At 45.8% G+C, this 14,495-nt stretch overlaps 3 protein-coding genes across 4 annotated transcripts in view; 2 read left to right on the top strand and 1 right to left on the bottom strand.

Annotated features, from left to right (window-relative positions):
- hs3st4 (heparan sulfate (glucosamine) 3-O-sulfotransferase 4) overlaps nucleotides 1-4,515 on the bottom strand; it is a 77,786-nt gene extending 73,271 nt beyond the window's left edge. Inside the window, exon 1 of the mRNA XM_052049015.1 lies at nucleotides 1,888-4,515. Within this exon, the coding sequence (XP_051904975.1) occupies nucleotides 1,888-2,432 (545 nt within the window). The 5' untranslated portion in view covers nucleotides 2,433-4,515. The remainder of the gene's footprint in view (nucleotides 1-1,887) is intronic.
- LOC127589719 (sodium channel protein type 4 subunit alpha B-like) overlaps nucleotides 1-14,495 on the top strand; it is a 149,702-nt gene that overhangs the window by 100,842 nt on the left and 34,365 nt on the right. The window lies entirely within an intron of this gene.
- The window catches only part of gh1 (growth hormone 1), a 49,175-nt gene continuing 39,547 nt past the window's right edge, over nucleotides 4,868-14,495 (top strand). For both annotated transcript variants that reach the window (XM_052049029.1, XM_052049030.1), the window contains exon 1: nucleotides 4,868-4,913. In XM_052049029.1, coding sequence (XP_051904989.1) covers nucleotides 4,883-4,913 — 31 coding nt within the window. In that variant the 5' untranslated portion in view covers nucleotides 4,868-4,882. The remainder of the gene's footprint in view (nucleotides 4,914-14,495) is intronic.

The following is a 14,495-nucleotide window of genomic DNA, read 5'->3' on the forward strand; positions in this document are numbered from 1 at the left end:
CAGTAGGCAACTTAATATTGTATAGATTTTGTTGCAATTTTAAGTAGCCTAACCTTTTCCAAACAGCATGCAAATGCATTTGCCATATATATTTGTGTGCGTGTGTGTTTGAAACTGGGTGGGCGTTGTACAGTTCAAGCTCATCACACTGTGTGCAGCAATGCAATCTTTTGGCGTAATATCACAGTGAGCGACGACGCAAGACGTGCAGCCGACGCAAATAAGCTCGCTTTATTTCAAAGGAGATGCCACCAGATTTATGACCCCAAAAAGGCACACTCAAACATCGAGAATCAGAATCGGGGATACAGAAGGAGTCGATTTCTATCCCTGCAAGGCACCGTCGGCACTCGTGTTCCACAGAGGACTAATTATCCAGTGTCCAAAATTGTCGAGGTATGCTGCAGGTGTAGCATGTACGGTACAGCCTCCACCAACGTATCCCTCAGGGCTAATTACTGGAGCGCAGGCTAACTACTTGTACTTTTTCTATGGGTCAGAAATACCATAGCTAGTATAACTGTAAAAATTATACCTTTAAAAGTACCGTCTTCACGCATGTACCACGTTGGACAAATCCAAGGACACTCTTTTGTCACCTTTCCCAGCCTAAAAATATTCCCAAATTGTAAATTACAAAGCAGAACTCCTCCAAGTGCACAGTGCAAGTGGCACATTGTCCAACTTTAGGCGCAAAAGGAACGAGGTACACTCAAATTTCTCCTCGGGTTGATGATTGGACTCCAAAGTAACTTTGTGCGAGCTATATGTTCTCAAAACGTAACTGTTAAGTGTTGTAAAGTCGTATTTGTTCACGGTACCACACTAGCGAATAGACATTGTACCCTCCCAAAGTACAGCCGACACTTGAGTATCCCTCAGGGTTAATTATTGCGTTCTATAGCAGGTTTCTCGCAGGTTGTAAAAGTCAAATGTCAGATCACAAATGGTTCACGGTCTAGGCTACACTCTAACCCGTTCAGGTTAATGACTGGACTCCAAGGTTACTTTGTCTAGCTAGGACATTCCCAATGCGGGGCAAAAAAGAATAGTATTAAGGGTGGAATGGTCGAGGGTAGTTTGCATGTTCTCCCCGTGCCTGCGTGGGTTTTCTCCGGGTACTACGGTTTCCTTCCACATTCCAAAAACATGCATGGCAGGTTAATGGAACACTCTAAATTATCTCGGAGGTGTGAGTGTTAGATGGTTGTTTGGATGCGGATGTGTGCTTCCATTGGTTGGCAACCACTCGGGGGTGTCCCCCTGCCTACTGCCCAAAAATGGCTGGGATAGGCTCCGACCCTCGTGAGGATCAGCGGATTCGAAAATGGATGGATGGTTCAGCAAGATCTTAAACTACAATCTAAAGATGACGCTTTGTCCGGTTTCAAAGCAGAGCAGCTCTTCAGTAATGCCCCTCAAGTCGAAAAGGCCAAGTGTCAAAGCAGAGCTTTGCAGGTACCAAGACTTTGTATCCCTCAATGTCAAAGCTCCACACGACTGTGTCCCTGAGGACTACTATTGGGCTCCAAGGTCACTTTGTCCAGGAGCTACGTTCCTGAACTGGAAAACCTTTTCAGGTTACCACCCTTGTGACAAGACAATGCAGCCTACGCTCATGTATGTCCTTAACTCATTCAGTACCAGCCAATTCTAGACCAAGTCTGAAAAGACGTTTAAAAGCGTCTTTGGGAGTGAATGAGTTAAGTGAGGGGGAAAAAAAGTCAAGTCAAAGCAGAACTTGACAGTTACGAGACATAATTCGAAACCAATGGACCCTGTACTTTCACCGTTTCTACTCGAAAGTACATCACGGGGAACCATTTTGGCGAGCCCTCGAGTCGCAACCTTTGTCGCCTCAAGAGTCGAGTCCAGTGTACAACTCACCGATACCAGTCCAGACCCTTTTCGTAGTTCCTATCGAAGAAGTGCGGCTCGTTGCCGACGGCCCGGACGTCCGGATGCACCCTGAGCGCCTCCAGCAAGGCTCGTGTTCCCCCTTTCTTCACCCCGATAATGATGGCTTGCGGCAGCTTCTTCTCTCCGTAATCCGAGGTGCAGTTGACCTGCAGGTCGCCCTCCGTGACCGCCCGCAGGGCAGTCGACTCGGTGGCGGACGCCCGCTGCGTCCCGGTCCAGGCATGATCCCCGCCCTCCTCCCGGTCCACGATGGAGACCGCCGTGCTCCTGCGGACGAACTGAGCCTCGGCGAAGCCGGCCGAGGTGGAGTAAAGTTGGTCCCTCACCAGAGTGGTTTCCTCGGTGCCGGCCGACCGAGCCTGGTAGGCGAAGTTGTCCTGCAGTGGGAACTGCAGCGAGTTGTAACAGCTCATCAAGCTGTAGAACAAATAGGTGACGGACAGGGAGAGGGTGAACATGAACAAGATCTTCCGGGGCACTTTAGAGGCGACAGTGCCGGACCAGAATGCCATCTCTGACAACGGGGGTCCTCTCAGGGAAGTGGCCAGACATGTTTCCACTGCAAGTCTTGCATGGACAAAAAAAAAAAGAAGAAGAAGGAAAAAAAAAGAGGAAATCGGCAAGAATCAGTACCTGCTGCAGCTCCTGCTGCTTAAAAAACGAAAGAGAGGCGTGAAGCTGGACCGAGCCGAGTCAAACGCGCCGAATTGCATATTCATAAGGAGGGATCATTAAAATTCCAAGTGCCCCCCCTCCCCTCCCACACTTTTCTTTCTCCTTCTTTCTCTTTTGAGGATCGATTAGTTGATACTTGACAATGTCAGAATTCATCGGCGCCAACTTGCGAGGTTCCGGTGAGGCTGGCGTCCTTCCAAATGAGAGAGTGGACGCGCGCACTCACCCAAAGGGGGGAAGAAAAAAAAAAGGAAAGGAAAGAAAGAGAGTGACCAAGTGATGCCGGTCAAGTGCGCATCTCATCCGTCCACCACCGAACAGCTGATCCGCCCAATAAGCTCATCACGGTCATCATCCTTCCTCCGGCGGTGCCGGTGGGATTGTTGCCACTTAGCGGGGGGAGAGCAAAACAACCCCCCCCAAAAAAAAAGTCAAAGGAGGAGGTGCGAAACACATCCGCGCTTTCGCGCCGCCGAGGCATCTGTGGAAGCGCGCGCAGTCGGCGGTGTGAGCTCGCTCGCTCACTCGCTCCTCACTCGCGTTAACGCACGCCTTCGTTTTTAGTTTGGGAGGGAGGGGGCGATCAAACCCGTGTTGTTCCCATGACATCAATATCATTAAGCAGCCTCTTCTACCCCCCCCCCCCCACCACCCCCTTCCATAAAAGACCAGAGTTTATTTTATAATTATTTATTTTAAAGCTCCTTCCTATTATTGTGCACAGTAGCTCACGTCTGCACCCTGCTGGTGGCCCCTTGAAGCACTCAGAGAGCAGCCGACGCGCACGCTTGATGATGCGGCGCAACAGTTCCGCATGGACACTATGAAGAGGATGTTTATTGCATCAAGTAGGAGGAATGAAAGGGACTTTAAACCCTTTCAGGGACGGCGGTCACTACAGTGGACAGGTTATCATGTTATCCGGTTACGCGGTGCATGAAAGGGTTAAGATGAGCATTTCGAAATGTCTTGCATGCAGTGGAAGTGACTTGTCTGTTGGTTTCTCACAAAACAAAAAAACACAAAAAAAAAATTTCGAGAACTTTCCAAATGCCTTCAGTGCCAATAGCGATCCGGACCTTTCTGTGCACCCTGCTTACCTGTCAAATCTCCGCTGGAATCTTCCATCAGCGCTGCTGTGTGCTGTCAAGCCAGCCAGCTATCGGTCGGTAACCAACGCTAGCTGCTGCGCTAACAAGGAGCAGGGTGCTAGCGTGCTATGAGGGCCTGAAAGAAATCACAAAAATATGCAGATAAGTAGGTACTTTTGCAAATGACGATTGGCCGTAGTGTATCGTGGACTCTGAAGACACTAATGACATCGCGACAACTTGCACACGTGTCGAGAAAGTCGTTTCAATGAGTTTTCTGAGCATTAGCTTCTGATAAGCTGCATATTGTACTTGAGTGCCTGCAGTTCAGCAACTTTGTGATGAAGTGCTGCCTGCACAAGTGAAAATATAATACTGTAGATACACCTGTCGCGGGGGCTCCCTTGTGTACTCTCCCGCCCCCTTTTTTTTTAGATGCTCAACTTAAAGCGTAGCAGCACCTCGCTCTGCCCGTGTTCTTCATAGGAACAAAACACTTATTTGGCATGGGCCCAGGAGTTGGGTGCAAATTTGCAATAATCCACAGACATGTTCCGAATATGTCTCCTTGAATAAATATTTTGTTAGTTTCCATCGTTTGCCACAACATGAGGTAACTAGCAGTTGACCGTGACGCATTTTTGATACGTAGCTGTCATTGGATGAATATTCATCATTGCAACTTCTGTTTAAACTCCGAGCATCTTTTTTGTTTATGCTGTCTATATTCACAAGTAGACCCACGTGAGTCTGTTTTATTGTGAGTCACACCACCGAGCATTAACATTCAACTCAAGAGTACATCTTATGAGGGGATGAATTATCAATATTACACCTGGAATGAAAAACTGGTCCCCGCGTTGGTCTCTGTAATTTTGGACTGTTTTCGGTTTGTCCGCCGTGACCGTCACCGAGGCTCAATGAGGCATTTGCGCTGTTCCGTTCTAGTCCCGAAGATACCGTATTGGCCCGAATATAAGACGGTGTTTTTTGCATTGAAATAAGACTGAAAAAGTGGGGGTCGTCTTATATTCGGGGTCTAGACATTATACCCATTCACGACGCTAGATGGCGCCAGATATCATTTAAGCAAATGCTGAACCTGACTCCCCTGGCCAAAGCGAACCCCTGTCACAAAGAATAAAAATAGCGGTAAGAAAGAAAAGAGAAGAAAATAATGGACGAGATAACAGAAAATGGAAAAACGTAGCCACAATCTGGACAAAAGTGGGTCATTTACATTTCAAAAACCAGAAGCCATTCATTTACGAATGTGATTGCACTTTAGTTTACACATTTAAATGTTCAGATATTAAGATTTGAATGAGGCAAAATAACATGCTTTTTCCTCTCAAATATATTGTTAGAATCATTTGTTTCAGATGTGCTGTAATTATTTTCTGTATAAAAATTAATTTGGTGTTCAAAAAGTCTTTTTTCAAACTTGAGTCTTAAAAGAGAGGGGGTCGTCTTATAATCAGGGCCGTCTTATATTCGGGCCAATATAGAATGTCGCCAAATTAGTATCAGGTCGTCTCTTATCTCATTAGAATCTCAAACATTTCTCATTATGATTTTTCCTCGCTCATTGTCAGGATAAGGTAAATGCCACCGACAGCACTTTTTATTCTCTACTTTTCAAAAGCGAAGAGGCCAACCGCCGCCGGTGTGCCACTTGGGGACGAAGCTCGGCTGGCGGCGCGGAGGTTAAACACCGGCCGCCATCCCGCACGTCACCTGCCAAGTCTTGGCTGAAGCAGCACGGCGATGAGGTGGGGGCGTCGCGGGAGACGCAATTTTTTTTTTTTTTTGCATGCCTCAACCCCCACAGACTCCGAGACAATTCTTGTCAAAAACCCTCTCGGGTGGACCTGCACAATTTCTCGCGCTGTCGCGGCGAAACGCGTCAGACTGCCGGCACCTTGGCAGCATATTCACAAGGCGATGCTCAGCGCTGCCACCTTGATATTTGGTCTCCTCGCAGGAAAAACGACCCCGGTGGTCAACTCTGTCTTCTGCAGAGACGGTGGCTGGGGCTGAGATGAGCGCGGAGAGGCATCCGCGGTGTTACGTTCCTCTACCTCAGTGTAATTGAAGCGTGCAGCTCTGTTTAAAGCTGACAGCAGCAGTTATGGCCGATCCGCCAGCTCTTTGACAGAGGATGTCCGCTAATAGAGTGAGGCAGAGGAATAGGATCATGATTTTCCTCATCGCACCCCAAGAGAAACGAATGACATGCCGAGGAGATGACCCTTTTAGAGAAGGTACACAATCAATTATTGATCACTGCGGCGCCTTGAGATACGAGTGATGCGGCTTTGACGTGCAGGCGCGCATTTTGAGCCGCTGGCAGTCAACTCGACGTGCTTCGCAACAAGCAGCGGTTTGGCAGAGGGTGAACTATTCTTTGAAAAAGGAGCCCGCAGGCTATTCGTTGCCACGCCGCGCTATTCACTGCAAATCTCAGCGACCATTCACAAGTTTGGTGCACTTTCCATTCCTTACACCTGGGGTCCCCAAACTACGGCCCGGGGGCCGAATACGGCCCGCGGGCACATTTGACCCGGCCCTCTAACCCTCCTCTTGTCCTCGGTTCAAAATCACCCATCACTGTGTTAAAAACGCCCCAAAAACTCCCTAAATTATTTTTTAACTTGAAATTTTATGACTTTTCCTTGATTGTCCCCAACTGCAGAAAAATTTACATTTTTAATCACATTTCCATGGAAGCTGTACAAAAAAAAGTACAAAGGTGGTCTTCGGGGCAAAATGACCCCAATAGGGTTGAAATCAAGGTCACAAAGTTATTTACACACCTCAGAATGTTTCAGTGTTTTAGTTGTGTCTCAGATCAATTAGTAGAACACATGAACAAGACGGTAGCAGACATAAACAAGACAAGATAGGTGGCGTTCTCGTAGATGGCAGAACTCTTTTTTTGTGGATTTCAAGGGGCTATAAAGAGAGAGAGTTGTTTAGTTATTATTTATTTTCTGTTTTTTCTGTGAATAACTCAGAGAGGGTTATTTAGTTATTATTTATTTCATTAATAGTGTTATTATTTGTTTCCTGACTTTTTTTCCCTGTAAAGAACCTGGAAAGGGTTCTTTGGTTATGTGTGGCTTTCTGGGAAACGATTTTTTTAAGCTTCCCTTCGATTGTTGATGTTACAAACTGACACCGGCCCCCCATCAGAGAAGGGAAAAATTATGTGGCCCTCACAGGAAAAAGTTTGGGGACCCCTGCCTTAGGCTGTAAGATTCCAAAACATGGCTAATAGGAAAAGACGTAATGGGTGTCGTGGAAATATGTTGATGTATGTCGCCTGACAGGCATAGGTGTTTAGCCTGGGTCGTAAGTGGAACATGGAAAGGTATTCAATGGTAGGGAAGTGGAAATGGGAAGGAAGTACGTGTGAGATCCAGTGCAAGAGAAAATCCTCCTGGATCCCCCGCACCCTGCCCACCACCTTTTTCAGCCACTGCCCTCAGGCAGACGCTACAGATCCATGCGCACCAAATCCAGTAGACACTTAAACAGCTTCTTCCCTCTACCCATTAACTCCTTAAACAGTCACTGACGTAGTCACTCTTCTTGCACCACAAAATGGTACTACAAAACTACTGGTTACTCTAAAATGGTTCAATGATTTTGTTGTTTACGATGATACTAGTGCAGCGTGTTATACCGGAGACAAATTCCTTGTGTGTTCTACATACTTGGCCAATAAAGATGATTCTGATTCTGATTCTGAGCACCATTTTATTTTTATTTTTTTGGGTACAGGTATACTACCGGATGTCATTGAATTGTTCAGGTGTGCCTCATGAGGTGCCCACTGCAAAATGCTATTCAATCAAAATTGCGTCGTCATTCAAGAATGCCCACATTGTTCAGGATTATTGTCATCATTCTCCAATTAGCTGCTGTTGGTTTTGCTGTTCTCGTCGTCGCAGTTCCTTTTTGAATGTCACGACCACCGCGCCGCGCCGTCCGAGCCGCGTCGATGTCGAGGTGCGGTGATGGATACCGTTCTTTCCGCCGATCAATAATCCCGCTTCCCCGCAGTGTTGACCGGCCTGCCGCGCGGGGCTGCTAATTAGATGATAAAAGTGATGGATGTGGATGAAATTCAGTTGCCAACTGCCTTCGCGTTGATTCCTTTGGGCTTCGTCCCATTTCCTGTTGACCTTTTGGATGCTAACTTTATAATCGGACGCAGATGACCATTGACAGTTGATCTGATCAGGATGCAGCAATCCGACCCGTGACGTTGTCCAGACAAACTCGGTTGTTGAGGCAAAAAAGACGCACGCTCTTTGATGGAATTGATGTACAGATACTTGTTTTTAAAAATGGTAAAATCAAAAGTACTGATTCATCTACATGTAAAAGTAAACGGTATGAAGTCCTGAAAAAAAAGTGTTTTTTACAAAAACAAAAAACATACAGTATTTGCTCTTTAGCTTTCTTGTGTATATGTGTGCACACTCACTGTCAACAACGAGGCGCTCTAAAGCAGCCATCCCAGCAAAATATCCAATGGGAGGATGGATTTTCACGATGTAACCGTAGCTAGCTACCTGCATGTTGCAATTGCGCAACTGTGAGGCAAATGTATGTCCATTTAAAATAACAAAAATAAATGTTAAAATCAAGGGTAGGAAGGGTGAAAAAACGTTTCACACTCAAAAGGGTTTTTGCTCATTTACAGCAATTTGTCTTAAAACGTGTATAATGTATTTAAATACAAATCTCTGAATTCACTTGAACTGCTTTATGTCAGCCAAAGTAGCTAATGATAAAAATAGGAAAATATACACCATCCCTCAATGCCCCCCCCCCAACCCCCGCCGGCACTGATCATTTTGGAATGGTAGAAGCTGGTGCTTTTTTGGGGGGCCGTCACAAGATGCAACGCATACCTCCCAATTTCATTGCATCATCGACATTCGTGTTTGCTGGTGTGCCTCTTTGTTCCACCTGACAAGTCCCGATGATTTCAATCAATCAAGATCTTAACCAGATTTGACGGTACTCCACTCTATGAAAGTCTCTTTTTTTTCCCACCACATTGTGTCATCATTCGCGGAGGTTGAAAAAAGTAACATATCTGTTTCGACAAAGTCAAGAGATGTGTTTTTTGTCATTTTGCAGCATCATTTTCGGGTTTCCTAAAAAAAAAATAAAAAAATAAAAATCATATTCAATGCGTCTTGTTCAGCCTTCCATTGTTAGATTTTGAATCAAGGCCAACATTGAAAAACTAAAGACGTGATTTCTGATAGCAGTATGTGACACGATCAGTTGCAATATTTGATGAAGTACCATTACGAAGTATTTGTACGTACCCTGTTACTTCCCACCACTCACATGACACACCCGAGCACAGGGGTGGGCAATTATTTTTTGCATAGGGCCACATGAGAACCAGAAAATATTATGGAGGGCCGCATCAAAAGGGTGAACTAAATTCAACATAATATTAATTGTATTTCTTTATTTAAAAAGCAGTATTTAGCATTTTTGGCACGTTTTTCAGACTTTAAGAGTACATTATTCCATCGTATCGAATGGGATTTGCTTGACTTGGCGCTACTGCGGGCTTCCGTATCGTCTCCCCCTTCCTCCCTATGCTCTGCAACTTCAAGTAACTGTGCCACCTGTCATTACGAGTCCAAATGAAATGAATGCAGTCGTTGACATTGAACCTTAATTGTGTACCAACCTTCGGCGGGCCGGATTAAAAAGACCAACGGGCCGGATTTGGCCCGCGGGCTGTAGTTTGCCCACCCCTGCTCGAGCAAGTTCTTATGACGATGACTGGATGGAGCGAGTCTTTTAGCTTTCAGATAAGTTCTTAAAGTTGTCCATCAAGACAACTCAAGCATTTCCCCGTCCTCAAACCAAAATAAGACTCCAGTCCAAATGCAACCATGAATGTAAAATCCATCCCAAACATTGATTTATTTATTTTAAAGTATCTCCCAAAAATCCTCTTCTTTGACTTGTTAAGTTAGTTTGAGAAGCATGTGGGTGCTTTTGCCACATATTTAGTCCCGTTTTTTTTGCATTCTGTTGTGTTGAACCATCTTTATTTAGGGTGTTGACGTTTGACTGATGCAACAAACGGCCAACTGTGCACTCTTTCCTTCCTAATGGGCCCCAATTAGCGCAGCGCTCGAGACGCTCATCCGGAAGAAGCTTCGTCACAAGAGGCTGCGCTTTTTTTCTTGAGTTAACTTTGCTCTACATTTCTTCCAACTATAAGCTATGCGATCTACTAGGCGGACATTCTTTTTGCCCTTTTGAGCGACTTTGAGAAATCATTTCTCCTCCAGGCGGGATTGGTGGCGTTTGAGGACACCGCCAAGGGGATGGGGTAGAAGTTGGGTGGTGGGTGGTAATATCCACTCTCCTCTTGAGCCTACAGATGTTCCCAGGTGCGGCTCTAGCGCGATCTCCCTCCGGGATCATCCATCAAGTGGATCAGCAGCAAGATTAATGCGCACTTGATGCAGCGCGCCAATGGATCGGCTTGCCGAGATCATTAGCGCCGGCCTCCTTGTGACTGGAAAGGGGAGTGGGTTGGGGGGGAGGCGTTGGGGGTTGTAAGCTTTGTATGCTAAATGAATCATTGTTAATTAAGGGATGATGGTAGACACTCGTGTCCGCATCGGCGATCCGGTAAACCGTAACTGAAGGGCAAACTAAATAGATGAGTTCCACCTGCTCCACATTCTCATCCGAAAGTCTTGGAACAGTCGGGCCGATTCCTTTGTTTTAGCCGTCAACTGAAAACATCGATCGGTTTGATATAAAGAGGCAATTGAGATCAAAGTATTTGCTTGGGTCAACACGACGGCTGTTTGTTGCTAGGCGGAGTTTATAGGGCTCGAGTTGATATGCAGTCATACCTCGGTTTTTGACCATAATCCGTTCCAGAAGGCTGTTTGAAAACCTCCACGCTCTTTAAAAAAAAAAAAATCTTTATTGAACACGTCTGCTCACAATGGAACGCTACACGTAAGGAAGGCGAGAGGACTCAAGTGGCGCATTCAAGTGCGCTCAGTTTGGTCGAGAACCGATTTTCGGTCGTCATCCGAGGCATAAAAAACTCAAAATTTTTTGGTCGAAAACCAATTTGGAGAACAGAGACGTTCGAAAACCGAGGTTTGACTGTACCATATGGCCAATGAACGAACGGCCGCACTCCCATCTTCAGTCGGTTAAATGCGTTGCCTCTTTGGGTCGAAGTCTGGGCATTAACTTGGCCCGTGGAATAAAAATGTCCACTCTCACAATTGTTTTTCATCCATGCGAGCAAGGATCTCTGGTTTCCACGTTGGTTACGTCATATTGCTTTTAAATACAGAATGGGAGTCTACTGACAGTAGACATTCAGCGCTATCGATCATTTGAAAATGGCACAGCGTGAGGTAGAACCGGTCGCTTCGGTTACCCAAAATAGTTGCTCACTTTATATATGGAGCTGACCTTTCGATGAACGGCTTTCCTTTCAAGGCTTCTCCTCCAAAGTATTTCCACTCTTCGCGGATGAGAGGATACGTTTTTAAATGCCGGCCGTGTTCTTAAAAGATAAAAAAGAGTTCGACGTTTGAGGGCGGGGAGCTTAATGGAGCACTCGAGGGGGGAAAGAAGAAGAGCAGAACACACGCGGTGAATGAATGAATGAATGAATGAAAATGAGGAAAATGTGTTTTTCACAACAAGTATGAAGTTACTTCCGGACTTGAGATGTAATCCAATGTCAAAAAGTCCACAAGGACACCAGATGCATCTTCACTGTTTTTCCGCCCAAGAGTGAAGTGGGAAAATGGGAGAGTCATGTTGGGGATAAATGCACCTGAGGGAGAAGCCCGTTGTGTTTTTGTCGTTTGTTTTCGAGCTTTTATTTTCTTCCCGCCTCGTCTGAAGGTGGCAATAAACACTGAACCCCTTCTTGTTTCTTTCTGACATGCGACACAGCAAACGTGTGCGAGTAAATCCCAACGCGGCAGAGCAAGAAAACCCAGGCCACGAAAGAGAAAGTCTCTCCGCTGGCGAAATCAGGTGCGCATCGGCAGACGGCTGCCTCCGCCAATGCTGATGATATTTTACATTTCGTTGCGCCATTGTTTGTCTTTCCCGCCGTCTGTGCCCAATTTTGGGTTTCGTTCGAGATGACTAATCACCTGCCTTTGATTCATACTTAATCCCGCTTTATCGCCCATGTGAGCCCCTCTTGTTTATCGTTAAGAGACGCACTCGTTATTTATGCTGCTCGACACGGCGACAGGCTGAAAATATACAAAATGGCTCCAATCCTTCAGATGATGTTAATCTAGACAAGGTGACACAATGGAACCATAAATGAACGATTTCCTCAGCAGCAGTCATCTGGGGGTCCAAGTTGACATTTTGTGTTCAGCTGGACGTGTTGAATTAAGTCAGTCGCTGGATTTGGCTCCTTCAAACCAAAATGGCCAACTTCCTCTTGAATTTGAGTTCTTTGCAACTTTTTCGGCGTTCTTTTATGATCGCCGCATCCATCCAATGTCATGTGAAATGTTGCAACTGATATTCATTCATTCATTCATCTTCCGTACCGCTTGATCCTCACTAGGGTCGCGGGGGGTGCTGGAGCCTATCCCAGCTGACTTCGGGCAGTAGGCGGGGGCCACCCTGAATCGGTTGCCAGCCAATCGCAGGGCACACAGAAACGAACAACCATTCGCACTCACACTCACACCTAGGGACAATTTAGAGTTTTCAATCAGCCTGCCACGCATGTTTTTGGAATGTGGGAGGAAACCGGAGCACCCGGAGAAAACCCACGCAGGCCCGGGGAGAACATGCAAACTCCACACAGGGAGGCCGGAGCTGGAATCGAACCCGGTACCTCTGCACTGTGAAGCCGACGTGCTAACCACTGGACTCCCGTGCCGCCGCAACTGATATTTGGGGCCTTTTTATTTTTTGAAAAAAAAAAAAAATGTGTCTGCATCATCAGTGAACCAACATGAGCCTGTGTGGGAACGTCGATTCTTATCTGCACCAAAAAGTCACGATTTTTGTTGGAATCGGCCATTTTGGGAGAGTACCAGAGCTCTTACTTTGACGAACTCTGACGGGGGGAATTTCGCCTGGATAGAAGCAGGTGTCTTCCCACAGCTGGGAAATGCTGAATTGCCAAGCTTTTTTTTTTTTGACCTACGCAATTAAATGTAGGCAGGGCAAGACATCAGAGTGTGATCTTTAGGACTCGTCGTGATGAAAAAGGCAAACAAGGACCCTTTCATTTTTGTTTAGTTTTATTTATTTATGTATATATTTATTTATTTATTTTATTTTGTCAGGAGATTATCCAAAAATCTTTCACACGTTGCTAAGGATAATAGTTTAGCCCACCCTGACTGGCCTATCGAACAAATCATTTCCATGTGCCTGGAGCAGGGCAAAAAATTTTTTTTTAATGATTTACATATGGATGAGTTTTCGAATGCAAAGGCCTTTCTCCAGCAGCACTATTAAGGGAGTTCTCCGTTGGCTGCACACGCCTGGCGAACTGTATGGCATTCTAATCTTGTCATTTGAGGGGCGCGCACACACACACACACGAGCACGAGATAGGAGACGGTGCGGATCATCTGCTGCAGCAGAGGAAGTGATCTGTTTGCCAAACACTTGAAAGTCAACTGGAAGCGCATCGCCCCTGCCACTAATAATCAACGTAAAGTCATCCCATCGCTCTCCGGCTTCGACTTGTTGTTTTCTACCTTCAAAATGAATTTGGTATATGGTCAAAAGCATATCAGCAGCCAGAGGCTGAGCTTCATTGTGTTTGTTCACAGTATAGACGTATGACTAGAGATCTCCACCCCAATCCCCCGGCCCAGACCTCATGTGTCCAATACCCGAACCTTCGAATACATGAACAGTAATAATGCCTTGCGTACGTCCCGAATGTTTTTTTCCAAATCAAGATTTGTCATTCGGGGCTGACGAAAGATTGGCTTCACCCTTCATCACTTCACTGCATTGACATCTGTCCTGTCAATCAGGGCCAAGAGAACTTTTGAGGGGTTTTTTTTCTTATCCGGTCCTGCTGCAAACAATTGCAAAGTTTTTCGGTCTCAACTCATAACGCGTTATGTATGGTATGGAGAGGCGCCAAAAAATGTCTTTGTGACCACCTGGCTTTGTCCGTCTGTTGCATGTAGGAAGGTATGAAAAACAGCTCAAAGGCCCGCTCTTGGCCAAACCTTCGAGATGTCAAATTTTCTGTCACACAAGTGATTTTTGTCTTCAACCCTTTTAGTCACAGCGGCCATGACAGTGGACAGCCTATCATGTGATCAGGTTACAGGTTATCATTAGTGGTGCATGAAAGGGAACATGGCGTTGACTTTATCAGTCCGAATGAAAAAATGGGAAGGCGGCATTTTGACAGCATCGACACTTTTTCCTTCTTCCTAGCGGGAGCGCTGTGCCGAGTTTTAGAAAAGAAGCAAAGTCATTAATGATTATCGGAATCACTGATCGGGGAAGAAATAATGTCTCAACACACCCTCCATCGCAGGATAATCGTTCGGAATAACCTTTTGGAGGCACCCATCAACAGGCCCCATTTGACAAATGGCGTTAATTGAGACTTCCAAATGACCCGATTATCGGTGCTCACTTCAGAGCCTTCCGATAATCGTCTCTTTGTCGAATTTGATCGGAGCGGGTGAAAAATGCTCCAATTTATTTTGGCAACCCTAAAACATGCTTAATGGAGTCATTTAAAAAGGAAAAAAAATGTAT

This window comes from Hippocampus zosterae, chromosome 17, assembly GCF_025434085.1.
Source record: "Hippocampus zosterae strain Florida chromosome 17, ASM2543408v3, whole genome shotgun sequence".
Classification (NCBI taxonomy): domain Eukaryota; kingdom Metazoa; phylum Chordata; class Actinopteri; order Syngnathiformes; family Syngnathidae; genus Hippocampus; species Hippocampus zosterae.